Raw genomic sequence first — 25,707 nt, 5'->3', positions numbered from 1 at the left:
ATTAGAGAAGGAGAGATTTAAACTTAATTTTGCTAGGTAAATAATATATTTTTAGTCATTAAACTAAGTCAGACTAAGTGTTTGTTTGATATTAAATTTGAACGTCCAAATCTACTTTTAAAGAAAAATAAGTCATTGTTGAAAATAACAACTTAAAAATGTTATTTTGAAAATTTTATTTTATTTTTTTAATACTTTTTAATTAATATATTTTAAAAAATATTTTTTTAACGACAGCTTCAACAATAATATCAAATATATCCTAAGAATTTATTGCATTGTTAATGCATTTAGTTTGTACCTATTAACTAACAGAAAACTGTATAATAGTGATTTTAATAATTATTGATTCCATCATAATTTGATTAATCTCTTTATATATTTTAAAAATTATAAAAAAAAAATCACAAATTCAATTCTACTCATCTATTAATGTAGAGCTTTCACCTCTATGAAATTTAGAGGTTCTCTCCTTTGAAAAAAAAAAAAAAATCCTAGCTGAATTAAGTCAATTTAACTCCAGCTACCCATTTGGTTTTTAATGAGTTAGTTGGAAAATTTTTAATATAGTGACTGATAATGAAGAAGTCAATGCTTCAATGAATTTATAAATGGACTGACATAATGCTGCTTAAGTTTTTAATTATATAAATTAAGAAATAGAATTGATTTGGGATTTTTTTTTTTTTTTTTTAAGAATTTCTTTCCATCTATCCTTAGCAGATTTAACTAAAGAAACCATTAATAAGAAACTTAAAAGTATTTACAATTGACAACCTATATCTTGAAATGAAGATAAATTACTAAATTTGTTGCTTCAAGCTGGCACAATTACGACCAACAAAATTGCACCCTATCTATTCCTGCTTTAGCGAGAAAATAAGCTTCTTTCCCTGTGATTAAGTTGTGAGGCCAACCACCAGCTTATGCCAAAGAATGAATTGGCAGACAACTTAAATGTAGCATATGGCATGCGTAACCACCAATTCACTATCAGAGGCCATTTGGCTATGTGGGAATGGGACCATTCCCATTGCACCAAACCCTATCACCTGAATAAATTTTTCGAGGACATCACTTTAAGGGCTGTTTGTCCAAACTCAGATATTAGTTGTCCTTTCATTTCTTAGCTACCAGAGGACCAGTGATCTGCTGCAGGTTTGCCAAGATTGGCAGCTGGTTAATTCTCTTCTTTCCCTCTTTCTCAGGCCCTTGTTTCTTGGAGCAACACTTGTTTGCTTTGCCTGGGAAGCAAATTAAGAAAATTATCCTGCCAGGGGCTTATGATCCCAATCTTTACTCATATCATGAAGAAATAATTCTTGCATCTCAATGCCTTTTCTTGCCTAAATAAAAACTGTTCTGATAAATTTCTATTGATGTCACAAGTCAAAATTCAAGTTAGCTGAGCAAATAAAGAACATTTTTAGGTGGTATTCTCTTGCACAAGAACTTTACTCCTGACAAATTTAGATGAACATGGCAAATTCATTTTCAATGTAATCAATGTAATATATTTATAATATAATGTACACAGGTAAAAGGCTATTGACAAAGAGAATACGGTCTCCAAAAAGAATTGAGAAATCAAAATGGCTAGAGCCACCATGTTATAAGCTGGAAACATGATCAGAACCAACATCTGACCTAATGGTGTTAATCTCGAGATTAAATGCAAAGGACTCTGCTAGCTTAAGAGCATCATGAACTCTAAGTCGAGTACCCCGTTGCCCAACAACTGTGGCTGCAATCCTAGCTGCTAGTGTACCCATTCCTTTCAGGTCTGATATGCCCCGCAAAATGCCATACAAAATACCAGATGCATATGCATCCCCGGCACCACAGGTGTCGACTGGTACACATGGGAAAGGAGGAATATATACAGCTTCTCCTTTTACACCTATGTAGGAGCCTCTTGGCCCATCTGTAACAGATACTAGGGGAACAAAGTGACTAAGATACCTTGCAGCTGAAATTGCACTTTCCTCTGGGGCAAAATCACATAAAGCTCTTGCTTCATCACTGTTTGCAAACACAACATCTGCATAGTTCTCTACAATTTCCCTGAGCCACAAGGAGAGAAAAATGACACTTTTATTAGATACTGACCATGAAAGAGAAAATGTTCATAATCCCCAAGAAGACACTTGAGATGATCAAAAGACAAGCCAACCCCACTGTCCCCCTTCCCTCTTACAAAACTCTCTTTCTGTTTCGCAAGTGGGGGGTTGTGGAACAGTAGAGAAGTTACCATTGCTAGATTAAACCAGCTAAGTGTGGATTTGGCAAAGACTAGCGGCTGGAAATAGATCATAAGAGCACTATTATTGTTGGGTTAAGCAACAATATACTTTTTCTTTCTTTACACCAAGAAGATGAAAACAAAATGGGACCTTGACGAATTCTAAAATCTTTGTGTTGAATCATTACCATGAACAATTCGTAATCTCAAATAGAGGTATACAGTTAAACTTGTTCTTGAAAACATGGGTGTTCTTCCACTGAAAGACACAACCAACAAGGCACATGGTTAGATGGAAAATATCCAGATGTTTAAATAGCCATGAACTTAGGGCATTTGGACTTACAAACTAGAGTAATTTATTACTTTTAAGTATTTTAGTAAACAGTCTCACTTTTAATCTTCTGTTAGCTCCTGTTTATCTCAGGGAATTAATAAAACCCAACAGGATGTCATCATTCCCCTACATTCAGAATTAGACAAAATGTTCCATTTAAAAGCGAATCTTTTTTTAGTCAAAAGATGGTAAAACCATGAACACTAGGCTTGTTCCCCTTTACATCTGAACATGGCCATCTCATCTCCATGCATGCCTCATTTACCAAAAATGTGAGCATATTCATCTTGACTCAAAAGGAGTTCACAACAGCCACAAGTTCCACAAAAGTGACTACCAAATTTTACAACATGGCAAAGGAGGTGAATAATTCTGTGGCAGGCTTTTCTTTTTTTTTTTTTTTAAAAAAAAAAGAGCATTACTTTTGGTTAAGAAGATAGTTTTCCAACAAAGGACTTCAGAAAATAAAAACCCCTTTTGAAAGGGCTTCTCATGAAGGATGAAAACTGTTGCCTCATTAAAGCTTTATCATCATTATTTTGATGTCTCTTATTCAAAATTAAACAAAAATCAAGTACAAGTTCTATCCAACACACACAAAAACTTGATGTCGTGATTGTTTTTCCATCAACACTCTCTGAGCGTACTTCTATCACAATTCCTCATTAAGATTTTTTTTTTTTCCCTCTGGTAATGCAATTCCTAATTCCTCCAACATAAAAGTGTAAAATTCAAAAACAAATGAACTAAACAATCAACAGAATCATGTAGCTTACCAGAAATCATCATAATGTCTCTCAATGCAGGACACATCTGAAGCTGTGATTGCCACCAATGCACCACTTCTGCGTGCTGCTTCACATGCTCTTGTAATTGTTTTAATCGTATCAGGAAGTTCAAACAAATAACCTTCAACTACTAATATGTTTGTCTTGGAAACTATTGTAGCCAAGCATGGGTCGTAATTAACAGATGAAGATGTACCCTAAAAGAGGCTCATATTAGAGTCACTTAATGTACCAAAAACAATTCTAAAGCAAATTAAGGGATAAATGTACTAAGGAGTAAGCTTCTAATGTGACTAATTAAATACATAAAGATTATACATGAAGGATCAATTCCAAACTTTATGTTTGATAGCTCAAATGACATTTACATTTCCAATTTGAATCTGCATGTCCTTACCCTTAAATACTGTACACCTCCAATTTCTTATTTATTTCTCAAGGAAAGACTCAGATGCCAATACATACCCAATAATAATTTCATGTGTGTCCTGCTTAAAAATGACAATCGGTAGCATGCAACACAAGTTCATAAATGTTGTAAACTGAAGAGAGTAAAAAGTGAATAAAATGAATAATCTACTCTCAAAATAAAGCCAAAAAATGTGCACGATCTTAAACCTGCCTTTTGGTTCCAGTTAATTCCATAAATATTTTCCACAATTCAACAAAGAAAAATAAGTTCACTACATAGTCAACCTTCAAGCAGCATAAGTCTTATGTTGAATGAAGTAAAAATATAATTATTGGACATGAATGGATAGAACTAGCAAGCAGAAACCACAGTTTTAGAAAGCACAAGTCATATTTTTCATATTTGCATCAAAAGAAAGAAAGAGAAAAACTTATAACTTTAAAGATTAACCAAGTTCTTTTTGGGAAAATAAAAAACCTATAGATCTCTAAAAATGAAACATTAAAAGGACTTGTCACCAATTCTGTCATTCAAAGCAGATATTACCTGATATGAAAGCATAGTTCGCTGAGCATCTGGAGTTGTAAGAACTATCACTGTTCCTGTTGTCCCATCTTTGACAGGTGCAGAGAGAAAATTCACATTTGCCCGACGTAATTTTGCTCTATAAAATGTATCAAAAGAAAATGCTTAAGTTCATCTGATCATAGTTAAATGCGATGATAAGATCAAATAATTCAAATTTTGATTATAGATTGGGATTGGTCAATTAAGATTATTTAATTTTGGACTTAGTAGCAAAATAGAAAACATAAAGAGTAGACACCACAAATTTTTATCATGAAGGAAGATTGATAAACTAATCAACAACAATCAACTTGTAAACCAGATGGAAGAGATGCAATATTGATAGGGACAAAAGCAAAAAACCGTCCAGCAGCCTGGTGATTCCTTGCCTTAACTCTTAAGTTCTAGGATCAGACACTCAGGCAAGTAGCACCCTTCTAGAAAAGAAGAATTGTTGTTGCATGGGATGATATTAGGAAACAAGACAGGCAAACCCTGTTGTGCATCTCTGGCCCAATGGGACTTCCAATAGGCTCAAAAATTTAAAGAAAAGAAGAAGAATATGAAGCACTATCAATTTTTCATTCTGAGGCTTATAATCTAATTCATAGGGAAAATTTTGAAGCCTGATCAGTGGTCAAATACTATATATATAGGCTTTGAATCAAGTTGTTTCAGACTGAACTCAATTCAATACCACAAGGATTAGCAAATTCCTTTCTATTGAATCAGAAACTTCATATCAACCTGAGCACTGATGGCTATCAGATGTATCTATTATGTGCCTTTAGTTGAGCTGTTTCAAACTTAACTTAATCCAATGCCATAAGAATCCACAGGGTGTCAAGGACAGACCACCATCTTCCAATAAATCTAACTTCACCATAATGGATCCATAGCTATCATATGAGGTGAGTAGTTTACTTATACTCCTGGAAAAACTATAAGAAATGCACAAGCTTGCACTCTGCATCAATATATATATATATATATATACATATGTATATATTTATATATACATATGTATATATATATATATATATGACCAATTTCTGAATCATGCAGAGTTTTTGTCACATATGGTACCACAGCAGCTCTTGACCCAATTAAATTGCTCAATGAGAATAACTATCATCCTCAAGGAAAATCAGCAATCATGCCGTAGTACTCATAAAGCAACCACCAATGTCTTGTTTCTTTTTGTTGATGACTTGGTTAAAAAAAAAATAATAAAAATAAAAAAAACACTAAGGGAAAATGGCCAAAAGTCATCAATATGCAATTTTATTTCTATTATAGCAATAATATGCAATTGATATCATCAGCAACTAAAGAAGATAAATACTCCTAATATAAAAAGGGAGAACATCATAGATCTATTGTCCAACATTATTGAGCCAAACAAAGAATAATCTCGAAAGTTGAAAGCCAAAGTCTCATCCACTTGGTCTTTTATATAAACAAGGTGAGAGAATAAGTAACAACAATGAAATCAAAATACCACCTAACCTGTAAAAGCCACCTAATGGATCACTCCCTACACTGCCTGCCATGGCTACATTTAAGGCAGGGCCTGAAATGGGCTTGCAGCCAAGCCTTGCCAATGCCACTAGGCTGTTTGAAAGAGATCCTCCAGCAGCTGCCTTGTAGCTGCAACCATCCATAGCTCGCAAAACTCTACCCCTCTCTTCATGGTTCACAACTTTCCTTGTTCCCTTCTCTAATCCCAATCTTTCCAAAAATTCATCATCCACCATGCCAGAAAAATCTACCTAAATATGTAATAACAGAGATGAAACACCAGTATTAATTGATTTTTCCGTACCATAAACTTAAAGAAACACACACACACACACACACACACACAAAAAAGATATGCCATAAATGAAACTTAAAGCAACTATCAAATAGTCAACATTGTCAGAGTTCATAATTTTTTTTCCACACAACACAATTTCCAGTATATACAATGGCTGAAAGGTAACAACTACTTTAATCATATACGAACTTATTATGAAATCTGATAATATGAACACAAAAGAGTTCATCTCCAAAAATAAAAGCATGCTCATCAATTGCAGAAGAATAATTAAGCAGATTACAAATAAATTATTTCACCAAAATAGCAGAGTATGAAAAATCCACCCATCAAAAACTGAGGATGTTTTAATTATTATAGTATCCAAAATCCACCCAACACAAACTGAGGACTTGTGTTTTCCACTTATCTCTTACATAGTGTGAGGTTCAATTCAATCACAAACTTGGAATTCATTTTAATTGAATTATTGCTATAATTCATTTGAAATGAATTCCACTGTTTGATATGACATGACTTAAAATACATAATAATACATAATTCAATTGAATTACATATAAATCATGCTTGATATAATTTCATAATTGAAATTCATTTGTCCTCATTTCCTAAAATACTCTCAAGAGTAAAAGTAAAAAAAATTATAATTTTCTACTCTATCAAAAAAATCTTATTCCTAAAAAATTTATAACAATTAACAAACATGTAAACCAATTAATAATATACTAATAAAAGTCACAAGTCTCATAATATAAGAGATTTATATAACAACATAAATAGTGTCATTACTAAGTGCATATTCTTATTAGATCACTTCTAATTTTTTTTAATTAATTAATGGTATTTGCTGGATGTAACAAATTCTTGTTGACCACATTGGTGGTCAAAGTTTCAAACTTAAGATTGAGAAAAAATTGTTTGATATGGACATTTTAGTCCATAAAAATATTGTTATGAGTTATGTGGAATTTGTTTCAAGTACCATAATTGGTTTTAGTTATAACCAATTCTATATAATTGAATTCCTAAAATTGAAATCTAAATTTTATTCAAACCAAACACATAAAACATAGAATTCAATTGAATTCCACAAAATTTTGTGGAATTGAATTGAACCACACAAGCTCTTACATTTTCATGACCATTAAAGAAATTCTAGATAATTGATTAAATAGTTGAACCATGATATACCCCAAATAAACAATCAGAAAGGACGAAAGGAAGGAAGAGTGGTGTTGAGCAAACTTTCCTTGTATGTCAATTGGCCCATCATTTTCTTTTCCCAGCAAATAAACAGAAACAGAAAATCTGATATCCAAAACAACAAACAGGGAAATTTTAACATTTAAAAGAAGGTTGGAAAAGGAGAAATACCATAGCTTGACCAAGACCAAGAACATCCCATCTCTCAGGCAAAACAGCAGTAGGACTTAAAGCCTCAATATCTTCCTCTTCTTCTTCGCGACCACTCTCAAAATTTTCTTCCCCCACTTGCCCTTTTTCATTCTGTCCTCTCCAACTCCTACCCTCTAATTCTCCTTCTTCTCTACCACCTTCAAAGCTAGAACAAGAACTTACCCTGAAATGCCCATCTAGCCTTTTGTCCATGGAACCAACTCGTCCACACCTTTCTCTTGGTCTGTAATGACAAGGAAGAATGGTTATTGTGGTGGTGTAGCCATATAGGGAAGAATGGGGATAAAGAGAGAAAATAGGAGGAAAGAAAGGAGAATGATAATGAGGGGAGAGAAGAGAGGTTGTGGTGGGAGGAGAAGAGAGAAGAGAGAAGGACATTGTCTAAGTATAGGTTGATGGGTTCTTGGTACTTTTATCGTGAGATTGTTGAGGATGGATGCATCCACAAAAAAGGGAGGCTCAGGCCTCAGCTTTCAAGCACAAAGATAACAGCTTTTTGTGTATAACGATGGAGCATAAAACCAATGCCTGTCTTTCTTTTACGTCGCAAAACCCCTTACTTGGTTCCTTTTAGACCAGTTGTTTTTCGGGCCATAGGGGCGGGGCGGGGCGGGGCCGGGCCGGATTCCGTTGGCCCAATCAAGGTTTATATATATATTTTCTTAAAAATTTTAGTTTCTTAAAATATCATATTTTTCACTTATAATAACATGAAAAAATAAAAATTACTCCCTTTAAAAAGGATGTCAATATCTATATAAATAGATATAAATATATATAATGGTAAAGGACAAGCTAATATTTTTTTTAAGGAATTTTTGAATTTTTTTTATTTTTTTATGGATTGATTGGATCAATTAACCTATTTATTTGAAATTTAAAAATAATATTTATTTATAATTAATTATGACTTTGAAAAATATATCATTAAAAATTGAAACTTCATTGGATGTTACTAATTTTCTATTTTGTGATATTTAATATTTAAAATATACTTAATAAACTATTTAATTAAATTAATTTAATAAATAGTTTATCATATGATTAATTAATTAATTTATAAATGTTACAACTCAATTCAACTAAACCTTTATCCTAAAAATTTGGGGTCGGCTATATGGATTCACTTTCTCCACTCTAAACGATTTTGGGTTAAATTCTCAGAAATGTGTAATACTTATAAGTCATGTTGAACTACTCTCCTCCAAGTCAATTTAGGTCTACTCTTTTTTTTTTTTATCCTCTAACCTAATGTGCTCTACTTGTCTAACTAGAGTATCCGTATGTCTACACTTTACATGACCAAACTACCTCAATCTCCCTTCTCTCAACTTATCCTCAACTAGTACCACTCATACATTTTCTCTAATACTCTTATTACGAACTTTATCTAGTCTAGTATGGCCACTCATCCACCTTAACATTCTCATCTCTGCAACTCTTATCTTAGACGTATACGACTTCTTCAGTGCCCAATACTCACTACCATATAACATAACGTCGTATAGCTGTACGGTAAAATTTTCCTTTCAACTTATTGGGAATCTTGCGACCATATGAAACTCTCGTAGCACGTCTCCACTTCAACCATCCGGCTTTAATCCTATGACTAACATCCTCCTCACATCCCTCATCTACTTGAAGGGCTGAGTCGAGATATTTAAAGTGATTACTTTAGGACAGTACCACTCCATCCAAACTAACTCCTTCACTATCATCAGTTTGGCCTTCACTGAACTCAAAATGCTTTCGCCTTCGTTCTACTTAAAACCCTTGCACTCTTTATTTTTACTCTAAAACTCTAGCTTTCTATTGACTCATTCTCGCGTCTTATTTATCAGAACAATATCATCCGCAAACATAATGCATCAAGGAATACTCTCTTATATATGTTTCTAATTTATAAATATTACAGTCTAAAAAAAAATAATTATCACATATTTTTAATTATTTTATATTCAACGTATGTATCACATAATCATTAAACAAATATAACACACCTATTGAGTAAAATATTTTTTATGTACGCTCATAATTCAAATATAATTGCCAATATGATTATTTTGATGTATAGAAAAATATATTAAATTAAACTATTAAAAATGTAAACTCATGCAATTCACATAAATATTACTAATATTAATTTGATAGTGGTGATAGCTAAAAGACATGAATATTTGATAGCTCATTTTCAATTCCCATCATTAATTTCACATCTCTGCAAATGAAACTCAAAAGCGTGCAGATGATTCATCTTTCTTTTTAGAAGATATCAAAGTATCCTTGATCAATGAAGCATCTTACTTGATAAAGTTAGCAAAAAAAATAGTAAAAGGTTGCAATGGTATTATATCAGTGATTTTGTTTTGTTTAAGTTTTTAGATGGGTACAATTTTAGCTAGACTCGGCGAATTGGTGATTTAAATTCATTTTTCAAGTAAAATTTGGACCGAAATTTATATATCTTTTAAGTTAAATACTCTCTCTTTTATTTTGAGAGAGAAATTTTCTCTGAAAAAAGTAATTTATTCCTTGAGACTTCAAGTCTTTCTATTGCGAAGTAGTAGTTGCCCCTGCCCCTACAAGGGAGGGGTGGCTCTCCATCCCTTCTCCCGGTTGTGGGTTACTCTCCTTCACCCCTTGGAGGCTGTATGTAAGTTTTTAGTTCATGGTTCTTGACAAATTAGAGCTTCAATGGAGAGAGAGCCTTGTCTTAATCTGCCTTCTTTATTAGTGGCTTTGGGTTTGTTTCTTGCTTGCTTGTTTGTTGCGTTGATCAGGGTGTTTGTTTAAGTTGAGAAGGTTGCATGCACTTCTTCCAGACTCCATTAGTTTTGACGAAGAAATGATTACTGTTGTGATATTGATCATTTGGTTTGTGTGTTACTGGGTCTGATTTTTGGTGTTAGTATCTCTAAGTGACATTTCCGATGCCATCTATAGGCACCCAGTCTCTTAAGTGGCCATAAGAGCCTATTGAGTTTTGCCTGCCTCCCGGTTAATCTCTGAAGGAGGGGTCCTTCCTTGACAGAAGCTTGTTCACTTGAGTTGCAGGTTGAGCTGGTTTTAGAGCTTTACCTTACTTCTGTACTTGGTTCTCAACTTCCCTAGTCCTCGAGCTTCTCACCATCTTTGGTGCCACCATTGACCTGGTTACTCAATCTTAAGTGCAATCTCAACTGCCTTCTTTTGATGATTGAGTTAGGCTTTCAAGTGCCTTCTTTTGATGATTGAGTTAGGCTTTCAAGTTAAAGTTTTTCGTAAGAGAGCTGGGTTTTAGGTCGTGTCGAGTTGGGATCTATGAGTTAAACCCATGTACTTGCATTTGTAATTTCTCATAAATGAACTGAGCAAGCCTTTATATATATATATATATATATATATTCATTAATTAACTCATGTTTGTTATATAAATAGTTTTTATTATTTATACCTATAGCTTGAATTGGGGCAACCAAAATTATTTAAAGAGTATTTTTATCACACAATCTTAATTATATTAATTTTTTTTTATCCTCGATGAATTATTGATCTTTTATACTTCAATTATTAATAAATAATATGTAATTTTATTTATTAAAAATGAACCAAAAAAATCTTATTGATTAACTTTCATATAAAAAATTGAAAAAAATAAAAATTATTAAAAAACCATATACACTATAATATGCGTATATATAATTAATTTACATTTTTATGTATTTATTTTATTTTAGAGTTTTTATAAGTTTTAAATCCTTAATTCCACTGTTATAGAAAATTAAGGTTTTTTTATATAAAATGAATCAATAAATGATAAATAAAAACAATTAGTGAACTTATTGGAGTTATTTTTAATAATATGAATTCTCAAATTTAAATTCAAGTTAATTATAAAAAATTATAAAAAATAGACGCATCTCTTTATTTTTTCAAAAGAAATAGAAATATCTCACAAATAAAAATAAAATAAAAAGAGAAATCGCCCAAAAAAACACAATCTCTAACAATTTTTATAATTCTATCGTTTTTTTTTAATAATTTTACTCCAATCTTGGCTCTCGATTTAATTTTACTTTATTGTCAAAATTAATTATTAAATTTAACAATAATATCATATCATCATGTTTAATAAGTATTATCATATCTAATTAATCACTAATTCACTTATAATCTCTAAATCAAAATTAATTATGCTATTATATTTCATTTTTCTCTTGTTTATTCTTACTCATAGAAGAATAAATCAAAGGTGTAGAATCGATTTTGGGATAAAGATCTAAATTTTATTATTAAGATAATTTAGAGTTAGTAGTTAATAAAATATTATAATTTCTATTAAATATGATGACATAATATTATTATTAAATTTAATAATAAATTTTGACGATAAAATTAAATTAGGTATTAAAGATTAGGATAAAATTAAAAAAAAGAAATAGAATTATAGGAATAGTAAAGTTGAGATTTTTTTTTTGTGATTTGCCCAAATAGCCTAAAATTTTTGCTATTATTTCTTAATAGAAAGAAGCTGGGGTACTCATATAGGACACGTGTACGCATAAGCTTAGGAGTTATTAGTAGATCAAAGTAACCATACAAGTACCTAATTGTGGCTCTCCAACACTCCAATCACAAATCTCTTTCGAAGAAACTCCTCACGAGCACAGCTCTTTCCTTTCGCAACATAACCAGAGTACACCGAGAAGGAAGAAAAAAAAAAAAAAGGTAAGTAGACGATCGATTTGTCTTCTGAACTAAAATCTATCATTTTATCTCTGCTAAATTCACTGGATTTTAATGCTTAATTTCTGCAATTTTTTTTCCTTTTAATTCGTTTATCATTTAATCAATCATAATCTGTCAGTGGCCAATTCCAGGTGCATTTTGTTTACCTTTCTTTACAGTGATGTGAAATAGAATTAATCTAGATTTTTGCTTCATGATCTGATTTTTTCTGTATTTTGTAGTGAAAAATTCTTTGTATTCCTCTTCCTTCACTCTCTGAATTTGGATTTTTTGTCGCCTGGTGGAAAATTGAAGAGAAACTCGAGTTAGATTCATCTAATTTTGGATTCTGTAGGTCATTGAATTGGTGTTAATTTTGTGTCGTTTTGAGTTGTTTCAGTATCAATGGCCCAAGCCGAACTGACTGCGGAACAGGTTGGTGATCTGATCACTCCTATTTAATTTATGCAAATCAAAATATCTTGTTTACGGTCCTTTTTTTTTTTCTTAATCTTGTAATTTTATTTGGAATTTCTCTTTTTTCTTCACTTGCTGTTGTGACCATTTAATTTCTGAATTTCATAGAAATAATGCTTTTTTAAATGGTCTAGTGATCTAGTCTGATATTAAATTTTATTTTTATTTTTATTTATGTGATTATGTTTTGATTTTAACACCTCTGTTCCATTTAATAGGTTCTTAAGAGGGATATCCCATGGGAGACATATATGATGACAAAGCTGATCTCAGGAACTGACCTTCAGCTGTTGAGGCGCTATGAAAATCGATCTGAAAGTTACAGGGCACAATTGTTAGATGATGTAATCTCTTATTAATCTTTGTTGGGCATAAAGTTCAAGTTGTATATGTGTGTTTAGACTTGTATGCTTGTTGTAGAGGTTACTTTTTTTTGGTCCATGGTAGCAATTATGGGTCTGCGGCCTATGATTTTAGGTTCATATCTTGCGAGTAGCTTCTTCATATAGAATATGCGAGTCTAGGATTGTCTTTGAATTCTCCTACTTAGAACTCTCTTCAGTGGGAATATAAGTAATGATCTTTTTGCAAAAATTTTGTTCCTTCTTTCGAAACTGTTTAATATGTCACCAGTCACTTGATGAGTACTGGAATTATTTAAAGGCAGGCATGATGAGCCATGTGGAATTCTTATCTCTGGAATAGCAATTTTACGCTTACCATATGTTATTTTTTTTAAGAAAAATGAGAGGTAACTTAGAGGTGCACAATCAATGGTATTTCTACTTCGTTTGATTTGAATATGTCTGATGTGTTGGTTCTCTCTCTTGCTATTTAATACTTCAGTACTTATATTCCTCCTTTGGTTTGTTACAAGCTGTGTTTTTCTAGTTTCAATACCTTACTACGATTCTAGGAGAGTTGCCTGAATCTGCTTTTGATTATGACAGGATGGTCCAGCTTATGTTCGGGTATTTGTTAGGATCTTACGGGATATATTTAAGGAAGAAACAGTTGAATATGTTCTTGCTTTAATTGATGAATTGCTAACAGGTAACTGATTTTTTTTTTTTTTTTTTGCTTTACAAATTATATTTTTGTTATTTACATGTTAACTTATTGTTGATTTTGATTGGCAGCTAATCCAAAAAGAGCTAGATTATTCCATGATAAGTCTCTTGCAAATGAGGATACTTATGAACCTTTCTTAAGTTGAGTATTTGTTCAAAGTTTGCTGTGTTGTTTTATTTGAGCTTTATTTCTTTTTAAGCAATGTTTTAGATGTATGATGGGATTTTATCTTTCAATGCAATAAGGTTCAATTCAGTTATTGAATCCATCATTTTCTTGTTTGAATTTGAGTTATTATTATTTTTTTTTTCAATTTTCTTGAGACTCAGCACTCTGGTTATTCTGAGTGCAGCATTTCAATAGCCATTTCTCTGTCAAAAGCTGATTTGTGGCTACTGCAATATGAGCACCCAACTTTTCTTCCTATTGGTTGAATGTGCTTAACTCAATTTAATAAGTTGAATTTAAGTTGGTTATTCTTGCATTCCAGGGAATATTAGTTTCCTACACTTAATAGCATCAAACACGTCCTTCCAATTCCAAAAAAAAAAAAAAAATCCAATAATAGCTGATCTGATGAGTATCAGTTTATTTTCGTTGTGGCCCACATTAGCACTTGAAAGTATGTATGAAGGTATTCCTGGGGCATAAATATAGTAGCTGGTTTACGCCCATTGGAAACATGGTTTATGGTTAGTTCGTTGAACACTGTGGGGCATTGTACATTATACCTAAATCTTTTTAATATTTTTAAATATATGCATATTTGGATTTATATTTTTAACCTTCTACCTTTGGCCATATCTCTTCCAAGACATAAACAAAATAATTGGTCTTTTTCATTTGTGTTTTGCTTATTTGAATTTCACCACCTTAAGTCATTCTATTTCAGTTAAAATATTGGAAACTAAAACAACCTATTTGGTCATTCTCAGGTTGCTTTGGAAAGGTAACTGGTACATCCAAGAAAAGAGCTGCAAGATTCTTGCTCTAATAGTAAGGTACTTAAAATATTAGTTCACAACTGTTGAAGAGGTGAAGTTTACATAATAACAAAATTGAATCTTTTATAATAACTCCACTACTGCCGTAGTGCTAGGCCAAAAACTCAAGATGGCATCACTGCAAATGGACAAGCGTCAAACTCAAAGAGTAAAGTCACTTTCATTGATGATGTGTTAAAAGGATTGGTTGAATGGCTTTGTGCTCAGGTTTGTGTACTGTTTCAAGAACATCAGTTAGTGCTTTAAGTTGGGTTATACTAATTGCCATGCTTTGCTCTTGATACCGAATGTCATGCAGTTGAAGAAGCCTTCTCATCCGAGTCGGGGTGTTCCAACTGCTATTAGTTGCCTAGCAACATTACTCAGGGAACCTGTAGTGAGGTCTTCATTTGTTCAAGCAGATGGAGTGAAGCTGTTGATACCTTTAATTTCTCCTGCATCTACCCTGCAATCTATCCAGGTAGCTGTCACCACGTTCCAGATTGCTGTCTTTCATTAATGTATTCTATATTTAATTATGTAATTCTACACATTAGCTACTGATATGTCCTGATCACTTGTGGATTTTCATGAGTTTATCATGTTTATTGGCAGGCTGAACAAGCATGCCCATATTTGTTATGCAATCTTTGAAAATTAAGAACATTTTATTTGGACCCATATTTGTTATGCAATCTTTGAAAATTAAGAACATTTTATTTGAACCTTGCAATGAAAAATTAAATATTGATAACTTATTCTTTGTTACAGCTTCTCTATGAAACATGTCTCTGTGTCTGGCTATTATCGTACTATGAACCAGCAATTGAATACTTGGCTACTTCAAGAACCTTGCCGCGACTAATAGAGGTTGTAAAGAGTTCCACTAAAGAAAAGGTAAGGTCTCATTTTTGCGTCGTTTAGATTGTGTTTATAAGTATTCAATCTACTAATTAAAATGTAAACCGTTCTCACATTTCCATTCTTGCAATTATATTGCTTTTTTGTGGATTATAAATTGACTAGTCACATGGAAAATCTGCACATGGTTCTGAGCTAAACCATGCCATTTTTTTTGCAATTTGTCATGTTTATCCCTATTCAAAGATTAAATATTATGCTCCATCTGATTTTGTGAAGTTGGTTGCAATATTTTCTGCTAGGTTGTCAGGGTGATTGTCTTGACCTTTAGGAACTTGCTTGCCAAAGGTACTTTTGGTGCACAGATGGTAGACCTTGGTCTACCACAAATTGTTCAAAGTTTGAAAGCACAAGCATGGAGTGATGAGGTAAGACAACTAGATGGCCTAGCTTATTTTTCTTCAGCTGTTTTTATTTTGTGACTATATTGAATAAGGAATGGAAGGTAATGAGGATGTACTGATCTTTTAATATACTATGAATCTTGGTCCACTTTCATGCCTGCCCCTAAATTGATATCATGCTATGATGAACGATTACTATTATCAATCATTTTACATTTAATATAAATTTGGTATAGAGTTCGTCTTTTATGTTATAGTAATTAATGATCATTACTGGTGATGATCCTTGCATATCTTTTTCTATCTTTTTGTTGTTGTTGTTTGTTTATTTCTTAAGTACAGCCACTAGCTCAGCACTTTGTATGGCTATGCTGTCAAATAATGTATTTCAGTTATATGTATGGCTGGGTGGCCTTGCATTTTTTCTTTCCTTGACAAATGTTCAATTTAATTTGTATCATCTTGAGCAACTTGAATTGTATCTCTTCATAAATGATACTATGTTCTGAGCAGTACAATTGCTTTCTGACAGGCAAAAAGCTTAAGGTCTGGTTGAGGGGTTATTGTAGCAGTCCTTGTGTTTAGGTTTTTCCCCTCCCAAAATTTGGAGTTTTCATGTTTATCTTTTGTTAGGATCAAAGTTAACATCTTAAGTGTCTTAGCATTTTGTTTTCTTAGATATATATAGTCTTTGGTAGAGGGTCACTTGCTACTTAAACTCAAAGCTTGACTCAATTAGAACTGAGTCAAATTTAAATAATTTGCAAGCTTAATCTGGTAGTTTATTATATGATTCCATAAAGAAATTAGTCTCAATTTCAATGTTTGGACTCTCCTACTTTTTTAACTAGTGTCTCATAATTGCTTTGAATGTTTTGCAGGACTTGTTGGAGGCTCTGAACCAACTGGAAGAAGGCTTGAGGGATAACATTAAGAAACTGAGTTCTTTCGATAAGTATAAGCAAGAAGCCCTCCTTGGGCATCTTGACTGGTCTCCTATGCACAAAGATCCTATATTCTGGCGTGAAAATATTAACAATTTTGAAGAGAATGATTTCCAGGTATTTTTTGTCTTTCTTCTCATGCCTTGATCCATTGCTTTGTGGTCAACTGATCGAAGAATGTTTTGTTACGAGTCACTTGATAAATGGATGAATCATATAAAGTAACTGCTTGGTTGAGCCTACATGAGGCAAGAGAAGCAGTGGTGAGGAGAAGAAAAAAGAAAATAACTAGTGATCTCATGTGCATAAATGCCTTGTCTGGGCAAGATATTAAATTTTGATTGGACAAAATTGTCCTTGTGGCTAATGCTCTAAAATTGCCTTATATATATATTTTTTTAGAAATATTCTGATCAACTACTACTAATAGCATTTTTCTTTACGCTCTTAATATGTTAGTTTCCATTTAAATCTTTTTTCCCTGGGACTGAATTGATGTTTATAGAATTATTTATACTAATTAACATAAAAATTTTCAACTTCTTTCAAGACTATTAGTTACTAAGAAAATTTTTTAAAAAACAAAACAAATAAGTTAAAATTAGTCATGAAAGAATAAAAACAAAAACAAAAACAAATCTTGTTCAAAATTGATAGATCAAAATTTGCAATTTGGACCTTATTACATAGTAATTGTTTTGGAGTACTGAACTTCAAAAGTTGCAACTTTCTGCAATACTAATGTGCGATCTTCTGTGACAGATTCTGAGGGTCCTTATTACAATTTTGGACACATCTAGTGACCCAAGAGCTCTGGCTGTTGCTTGCTTTGATCTCTCACAATTTATCCAGCACCACCCTGCTGGGCGGATTGTAGTGACAGACCTCAAGGCCAAGGAACGGGCAATGAAACTGATGAACCATGAAAATGCTGAAGTTACCAAAAATGCTCTACTCTGCATTCAAAGGCTTTTCCTAGGCGCAAAGTACGCAAGCTTTTTGCAGGCATGATTCGATGTTCAAAGTGTGTAATAATAGTGCAATGGTTTTACGCCATCTGCTGTGGGACTGCATAAAATGAAGGGACCCTGAAGTCAGCTTCTTGGTTATTTGTCACAATGATTAATATTTGATAAGAACTCTTCTTTACTAGACATTCAGTTACTTGCAAACTGAAAGAATTAGTCTGTTTTACCAAATTGCGGAATATTTTTTATAGTTTCTGAGGTATTTATTTATTTATTAATTTCTTTTTGGGTGTATGTATGATCCGATAGTTCCTTGGTTGTTCAATAATGCCATCTCACAATGGGAATGTTTGGAGTTTATTTCTATAATTCATTGATTTATGCAGCTTTTTAACCCCTTCTCTCTGCTGCTAACAGTTTTATGACTGAATTTCAGGGAATTATTCATCATTTGAGGCCTTCAGTGCTCCTTTTTTCTTCTGGATGAATCCATCCCATGGTAACAGAATCATATAAAAAAAAAAACCGATAAAAATGATTAATTAATTGATTGACTTGATTTAGTAGTTGAAAGTATATTATTCACTTGGCAAAGACAAATTTTCACTCTCTCAATCCCTTATTAGAAAAAAAAATGTTAATAATTCGCTTAATAAAAATGCACCTGAATTTGTTCATTGATTCACTGTGCAAACGCTTGTTGCTTGTTCCAGGCTCTCAACACTCCAAGGAAACTTGATGGTTTCATACACCAGATTCAAGGTAAGCCTGTTATTAACTCTATATGCTTCAAAGTACTGATGATTTTTCAGTATCTCAGCTCCAATTATCAGCCTCCCATTAGTGTACTTCTTGACTAACTTCCAAGGCATAAGATATTGGCTGGTTTCCCCAACAGAGCCACCGGGGGAAGGTATTCCTTGTTGATTTTGCATGGTCCATATCCACTCTCTTCAACACCCCCATGGTCACAGGGTTCTGCTCTCTTCATCATCAACTCTTCCATTATTATTTGACCTTCAATATTACTGCTAAGGAAGCCACCAGTACTCCCTGCACTCATGAAATCAGAAACAGTAGAGGATGATGAAGGTGGTGATGCCATTGAAGTAATTAGATATGGTTTATACCCAGCAGCTAAAAGAGAGAGATCTGGCTGAGATAAACCGCAGTTAATTAGTTTTGTTTAAGGAATTAACAGTCATAATATAGCATTGCATTAATTTTTTCTCACCAAAAAATATCCTGAAGAAAATAATGTTCTCAATGACAAATATTGTGATAATAAGCTAATTTTTTAGTGAAATGGAAATCAATTTAATATTATCTAGAAATATTTATTATTAGAAATAAAGAAAGATAAAAAAAACCTGAATATATATATATATATATATTATCCCAAATATCATGGTATGTCAAAAATTTAACAACTTCTTAAAAAGTAACAGCTCAAGCACTATAAGTAGAAGGAATCTAAATAAGATGCTGACTTATTGAATTATATCCACTAAATACCAACAGCTTAAAGTTAGAGTCTTAAAATATTAAAAAAAATTCCTTTTAATTAATCACTACCTATTTAATTTGGGTCAGTCCAAAAATACAAATGATATAATTTATTAACTTTATTCTTCTTATATATTCATTCCAAATTATTTTATGACAATGAAACACATCGAATGATAAATTTGGAAACTATATCCAAAATTAAATTTTATTTTTGCCTAAATTAAGGCGCACGAGTGAAACATAAAAGTAGAAAAAAAAACTAAAATTAATTATTTGTTAATCAAACCAAATGAAATCCAATTTTAGGTTTTGCTTCCATTTTTAATCCAAAGTTAATTAGCTGAAATTCCATATATAATATGATAAGAATGCAAGGAAAGAATTTATTGCATAAATGCATTTTAAGAAAAAAAAAGTTGTAAATGATCTCATTTTAACGATAGCAGTTGATTTATACGACAAGTCGTTTAAGGTGCATATTTTGGGCCGGCAGTACTGTGCGCTTGTTTTCCAAACCCAAGGGCGGGGCCGGTGGGCTAGTTTGTATTTTTTCAGGTGGAATCTGTGGTCTGGTTTGTGTAAAGCAGGAGGAGGATATCGGAAGACGCGAAAATCCATTGCACGATTTGTAGTGCCTCTGCCAGAGCCATAAGCTTGAGCAAAGAGTGTGAAATGGAGAAAGAAGAGATAGGGAAGGTCAAGGAGAAGGAGAAGCTGTGCAAGAGGTGCAAACAGTCTTTTACCTCCTCTTCTAACGCCTCCTCTGCTTGCCGCTTCCATCCTTCCTTCTTTGTCTGTCGCCGTCACGATGACCAGAAAAGGTACTCCACTTCGATCATTTGGTGCAAATTTTGCATACCCTTTTTCCCAAATTAGATGCCTATGTGAGGTTTTACGGTTCATATGTTCAATCCAATTGTCGTTTGTTTGTTTATTAATTGCTAATAGAACTCAGAGTAATGATAATTGAAATTATGTTACAATTCCATGATTTATGCTGAATTCAATCAAATGATTCCATAAGTGGAATTCAGTTCAGTTGATCTTGTAATTTAATTAGTGTTTTGGTTTGGAATGATAATGAATTTTGAAGTAATTGGATGATTTTCCCCTTTATTTGCACATGAACACGATCGTAACTTGTTACCACATTCAAATGGGGAAAATTCCAGTAGAATTGCAAAGTTCACTCCTAGACTGTAAAAATGGTCTTTTCAAGCAGAACTGCTGTTGGTACCCCTTCACTGTGAATTTTGGCATTTCTGCAATCAATGCCTCTTATGCAATCTTCTTTGCTAAATGCCATTACACTTGCTGTCACATTGCTAATGTTAACAAATATTGATGGCGGATACATTATTTTGAATATCTCATGAAAATTTCCTGTTGTATTCATTTGTTATTTAACAAAAGAAAAAGGTATTTTTGGTAGAGCTGTAAAAGATGACAAAAGCAGTGGTCCTGATGGTGGCTGTATTGAAGGCTGTGGAGTGTGGAAGGTGAGTGTTAAAAATAGGTGGGGATGGTGATTTTATTGGTGGTGGTAGCATGTGTTTAGCCATTCCAAAAGAAGGAAAGTTAGTGCTTTTTGTCATTATGGTTATATGATTGTAATAAAATGGAACGTGTAAACAATTTATTCCGGCTTAATTTTCTTAAACATTGAATAAAAGCATCGTGTGCTGTTCAACTAATGCTGAAACTGCATTAATAAAAGCAAGAAACGTGAAAAATATGCGTATGATCGTATTCTGGTTCCTTGAGTATTGGGGATTTTTTTAAAACTTTTTGTTTGTTAGCTTTGAAACTTTTAAGAATTTTACTGTAATAACTGTGGTAGTTGATTTTCTTTTTGCAAGCGTGAGCATGCTCATTCTTAACCTTGATATCTGCATTTTGGATCACTGTGGTACATATCACATTCATTCACTGTGTTTTTTTTTTTTTTTTTCATCTTAAAATCCTAATGTCTATAAGATATAAGGATGAATACATAGGGCATCATAAACAGGAGGAGGTAAAGGGTTTTTTTTTTTTCTTTTTTTTTTTATATTAAATTGGAACAAAGTGTAGAAAGTAATTGCAACGCATCATGAGAAAATGGAAAATTAAAGAAAAAAAGTTAGAATTTTTTATTTGCGTGAAATGCTAGGGAAACTTTCCTTTCACAGAATTGTCTTTCTAGTAATTCCAGTTCAGAAAGAATGTAGGAGTTTTTTATGTCTCAATGCCGTGGTGATCTGCTGATGTTTTAAACCCATAAATTATGTAAACGGTGGTAGTCTGTCTACATTATTGTAGACTGACTGCAGAGGAAATGGTTCCAATTATAAACAGTACTTGGGTTGTATATGAATTTTGAATTAAGGTTTAATGTGATTATTTTCTGTTTCTCTATTGGATCAAAAAATTTTCTTTTATTGGTGAATGGGTGGGGGTAGCGTAGTATGTTTACTGAAAGATAGAGGGAGAATAGAGAAAGGAAATAGTTGGTACGCTGTGCTTGTTTTATTTGTTAAATAAATAACGATACACACCTGCATCATGGTGTTTTAATTGGGAAGCTTAGATCTTTCAAATAATCAGAGGATGCAAGATTTTGCAGTTATCCTTTTTCTGATGAAATGTCTATCAGTCAACTGAAGAAAAATTTCCTCTTTTTTTACATATATTTTTTACTATTTATTTTTTCTCTTTAATCTGGAGGTTTAAGTTATGCTTTTTGGTTGGTTGAAGGTACTATGAATTGGGACCTGATGATCCACCATATGCTGCCAAATTTTATGACTGTTGTGGGGCTGAGTATCCTGAGGCGCCTGGCTGCACCACCAGTTTTCATGTTTCATATGATGACTGATGTAATGTTTCTCCTTAATACCTAGAGTCTGACTGGATTAAACTTGTATATGTTTCCATACTTCCTCTCCAGCTAATTATTTCTCTTCATATTTACTTTGCAGCTTTGTGCCTCAATAAATTTATCATGCAATAATTGCTTCAGATAGAACAATAAATAATAACATCTTCTGCCTGTAGTTAGGTCTTAGGTGCTTCCTAATGATCATTTGAAGATGGCATGTGTTTTACTCAACCTGTTGGGATTTGCTGGGAACAATTTCCACGTGGCTAGATTTTAAGTGGATTATCATATCTTATGGTGATTCACGTTGGCCACATGGGAACATTTGAGTGGGTAAATCACGCAAATTTGTAGTAAGGTAGATGAGGTTTTGATTTCCAGGTTGATGTGCAAGTGAAAGACTATTCATGAAACTGTGAGATCCTTTTGATGAGACGCATTCTGGCTTCCTGTGACCTGAGCTATATCATTGCAGAAGGTTTGCATTTATAGAGAAAAAGGAAAGGATTGTAAGAGGTATGGACGAGAAAACAAAGGGCAAGAACACCAGTGGTAATTGGATACTGAAATGAGTTGCCTACCTACCTACTTTTCGAGTCTAAAGCATGTTAATGGGATTCGATGCTACTAATGATGTAGCATCTAATGATGAAGTTCTTCTCGAGTATTTTGCTCTGGGACAACCTTATTACTTTCTCTGTTTTCATGTAGTTGGTCTCTTTTGCTCTCTAATAAATGCTCGAAAGTGACAAAAAAGGCCAAAAAAAAAAAAAGCCTCCATGCTCTGTCTTTATAGTTGAAACATATGAACCCAGAATCTACTTGTGGATATGAACCCAGAATCTACTTGTGGAAGTAGTTTTCCATTTAGAAACAGCTGTCTTTGGGAATAAGTGCAGAACAGTTGAACAAGCTATCCAGTATCCACATCAGGGTTTAGAAAAGTATCACAAACAGTATAACACATTATCTATTTGTCATTTCAGGTCCTTGGGTTTTAAGATAATACTGTACTATGCTGATTATCACAAACAGTGTAACACATTTTCTATTTATCCTTTCACATCCTCATGTTTTAAGATAGGACAGAACCGTGCTGTGCATTGTAAAAGGAAATCTGAACGAACATGCGTGGTGATGAATTTGAAAATTTGAAGCACTACCCTTTTTAAGGATAGGCATGAATCTCATGAAGTGAGTGCATTTTGTTTTGAATAATTGAGCGTGGCAAAAGAATTATCTTAAAGAAAAAAAGGCATGTCAGGCTGTGCTAGTGCATGTTGTCTTTGCTTGACCTCGATCACCTTTTGTTTCTCTTTGCATTTTCAGGCATTTATGATCCCACTCCATGTGCCTGACAGTTTGGATTTTTGCTGGTGGGTTCTTGGATCCCTAATAAGTACAACTTTCTCTTTAATACTATTTGACTATTAGACTTAGTTGTCTTATTAGTTTTTAATGTTCATGGATTGTGAGCTTAGGTGTCAATGCTGGCCTTTTGCTTATTTTGAATTCATATAAAAATGTGCTCCTCAATTATTATATTAAATATTTATATATAAATTTATATATTTTATAAATATATTTTAATTAATTTTATATACATCTTAATATAAATATTTAATTTAATAATAATTAAATTTATTTTTATATAAATTTAAATTTATATTAAATACATCTTTATTTATTTACTTATTATTTATTTATTTATTAAGGCAGTTGATATGAGCTCCATCTGCTTTGTGAAAGAATGATTTTGCATCTTAGCTAATCAGACTAGTTGATGTTAGTTATATGAGTTTTTTTTTTTAATTTTGTTAAAGATTAAATTTGCATTAGATTGGATAAAATTAAATTGAAACATGGCATGTGCCATGTGGGAGAACACGTGGATTGCTTAAACATGTTACTGAGTGGCCACATCATTCATTTAACTTTAAAAATCAAGCCACAAGAATTAGCTGTGAAATCTTATATGCTGTGTCAGATTGCAGTTGAATAATCTGTAAAGTAGGCTAATAAAATGGTATTTTTAGCAGACATTTATATTGTCAGATTTTCCACAGTTATTAAGAAACAAATGGTCCCAACTACAAACAATTTTCAGCTTTTGGCTACAACCGAGTGAATTTAATGTGGTATTTAAAATTAAATTGTAATAAAATGGCATATCTAATAAAAGTTTCAGTTTATATGTAACATATTTAATTTAACTTAATGGTTGTTGAGTTCATTTTTTATATAAATATAAATTTATATTAATAATTTTTTATATTTTCACTTATTAAGAATTTTAATTATTAAAATTAAAATAAATACTAATAATAAATTAATTAAAAATACATAAAGAATATTTTAATAACTAGCCATATTTTATTACTTAGTTTTTCAATTGAAATTATATTTTATTAAACTGTAAACTTGTATGTGGTAAGTTAATTATATATATATATATATATATATATATATATATAGAGAGAGAGAGAGAGAGAGAGAGAGAGAGAGAGAGAGAGAGAGAATAATTTCGTAATGGATTTTACCTAATTATGTGCATTCTAGTGCAATTTTCATGCATTAATTGCTTCATTAACATTTTTTCACTTAAATAGAAATGAAATGAAAGAATAAAATTGAAGTTGGTGATACCTCCATGGATAGTATGCACAATTTTTAGGTCTCAAACTGAAGGATTGTATCGATGAGAGTTGTATTGGATTAAATTTATTTTATTATTTTAATAATTTGATTTTAATTTTTTATTAAGAGTTAAATTAAAAAATAGTTTATACTAAAAAAATTAAAATTAATTTTTTTTATATTTTTTCGAAAATTTTTAGATATATTATATATTTTAATATATAATTAATTATTAGTTAGTTAACTATTTTGAATTGAATTAGTATGTGATTAATTCATTTAATAACATTTTTTCAGTTTTTTTTTTTAAAGAAAAAAATGTGACCGTGATTTAATAAAAATGTGAAATAATAGAAAAATACATAAAATCACTTTTGCCTTTTAGCCATGAAAGTGAAGTTCTAACAAATCAAGGAAAGCTATAGAAAATAAACACAGCAAAGAAGATGAATTCTGAATGGACAGTGATTAAACAGCAATGATTAATAGTAAGGATTAGGTAAAGTTATCAAGATTGCTTTAATCTGGTGGATTAATTTTTACCAATTCTTGTTTGTTTCCTTTCAATTGTGGATTCATTTTATGGATGGAACCCTTTTAACTTGTTGAAAATTGATGTTTCTTGTTCTTGTTCATCATAAATTTGATTGTGATTATCTTTATGTGCTTCTGCTTTAGTTTGCTGTTAATTGGGTAAAGATTTCA

At 32.1% G+C, this 25,707-nt stretch overlaps 3 protein-coding genes across 6 annotated transcripts; 2 read left to right on the top strand and 1 right to left on the bottom strand.

Annotated features, from left to right (window-relative positions):
- Positions 1-1,487: 1,487 nt before the first annotated feature.
- Positions 1,488-8,063, bottom strand: LOC131178734 (uncharacterized). Its single transcript, XM_058144329.1, has 5 exons — positions 7,540-8,063; positions 5,856-6,118; positions 4,326-4,443; positions 3,356-3,564; positions 1,488-2,064 (listed from the first exon to the last, which is right to left on the bottom strand). The coding sequence occupies exons 1-5, from the start codon at positions 7,957-7,959 to the stop codon at positions 1,611-1,613; spliced, it is 1,464 nt and encodes a 487-aa protein (XP_058000312.1). The 5' UTR covers positions 7,960-8,063; the 3' UTR covers positions 1,488-1,610.
- A 4,624-nt stretch (positions 8,064-12,687) lies between these two features.
- On the top strand, positions 12,688-18,356 carry LOC131168875 (V-type proton ATPase subunit H-like). Its single transcript, XM_058144328.1, has 11 exons — positions 12,688-12,723; positions 12,984-13,109; positions 13,716-13,818; positions 13,905-13,970; positions 14,765-14,837; positions 14,930-15,047; positions 15,139-15,300; positions 15,591-15,716; positions 15,983-16,108; positions 16,966-17,145; positions 17,791-18,356. Exons 1-11 carry the CDS (start codon positions 12,694-12,696, stop codon positions 18,037-18,039), a joined length of 1,359 nt encoding a protein of 452 aa, XP_058000311.1. The 5' UTR covers positions 12,688-12,693; the 3' UTR covers positions 18,040-18,356.
- A 1,637-nt stretch (positions 18,357-19,993) lies between these two features.
- LOC110647198 (uncharacterized) lies at positions 19,994-23,901 on the top strand. Of its 4 annotated transcripts, none has more exons than XM_021800919.2 (3): positions 19,994-20,326; positions 20,938-21,004; positions 22,242-22,464. In XM_021800919.2, the coding sequence occupies exons 1-3, from the start codon at positions 20,178-20,180 to the stop codon at positions 22,248-22,250; spliced, it is 225 nt and encodes a 74-aa protein (XP_021656611.1). In that variant the 5' UTR covers positions 19,994-20,177; the 3' UTR covers positions 22,251-22,464. The 4 variants fall into 4 exon arrangements, with proteins under 4 accessions (XP_021656611.1, XP_021656609.1, XP_021656610.1 ...); XM_021800917.2 differs by lacking the exon at positions 20,938-21,004 and adding an exon at positions 23,695-23,901 and having other exon boundaries at positions 20,021-20,326; positions 22,242-22,363; XM_021800918.2 differs by lacking the exon at positions 20,938-21,004 and adding an exon at positions 22,747-23,211 and having other exon boundaries at positions 20,021-20,326; positions 22,242-22,363.
- The last annotated feature ends 1,806 nt before the right edge of the window (positions 23,902-25,707 follow it).

Source organism: Hevea brasiliensis, chromosome 3, assembly GCF_030052815.1.
Source record: "Hevea brasiliensis isolate MT/VB/25A 57/8 chromosome 3, ASM3005281v1, whole genome shotgun sequence".
Classification (NCBI taxonomy): Eukaryota; Viridiplantae; Streptophyta; class Magnoliopsida; order Malpighiales; family Euphorbiaceae; genus Hevea; species Hevea brasiliensis.
Note: the sequence above shows the minus strand (reverse complement) of the source record. Positions and strands in the feature narration are given on the sequence as shown.

What these genes read in the sequence shown, in the direction of transcription:
- LOC131168875 (XM_058144328.1), top strand. Translation starts at nt 12,694, where the DNA reads ATGGCCCAAGCCGAACTGACTGCGGAACAG. An exon ending in ATTCTTGCTCTAATAGTAAG is followed by an intron (nt 14,838 to 14,929) that starts GTACTTAAAATA and finishes CTACTGCCGTAG; the next exon opens with TGCTAGGCCAAAAACTCAAG. An exon ending in TTGAAGAGAATGATTTCCAG is followed by an intron (nt 17,146 to 17,790) that starts GTATTTTTTGTC and finishes CTTCTGTGACAG; the next exon opens with ATTCTGAGGGTCCTTATTAC.
- LOC131178734 (XM_058144329.1), bottom strand. Translation starts at nt 7,959, where the DNA reads ATGTCCTTCTCTCTTCTCTCTTCTCCTCCCACCACAACCTCTCTTCTC. An exon ending in CCATTAGGTGGCTTTTACAG is followed by an intron (nt 4,444 to 5,855) that starts GTTAGGTGGTAT and finishes TACATTTTATAG; the next exon opens with AGCAAAATTACGTCGGGCAA. An exon ending in AGACATTATGATGATTTCTG is followed by an intron (nt 2,065 to 3,355) that starts GTAAGCTACATG and finishes CTTGTGGCTCAG; the next exon opens with GGAAATTGTAGAGAACTATG.
- LOC110647198 (XM_021800917.2), top strand. Translation starts at nt 20,178, where the DNA reads ATGGAGAAAGAAGAGATAGGGAAGGTCAAGGAGAAGGAGAAGCTGTGC. An exon ending in CGTCACGATGACCAGAAAAG is followed by an intron (nt 20,327 to 22,241) that starts GTACTCCACTTC and finishes GGTTGGTTGAAG; the next exon opens with GTACTATGAATTGGGACCTG.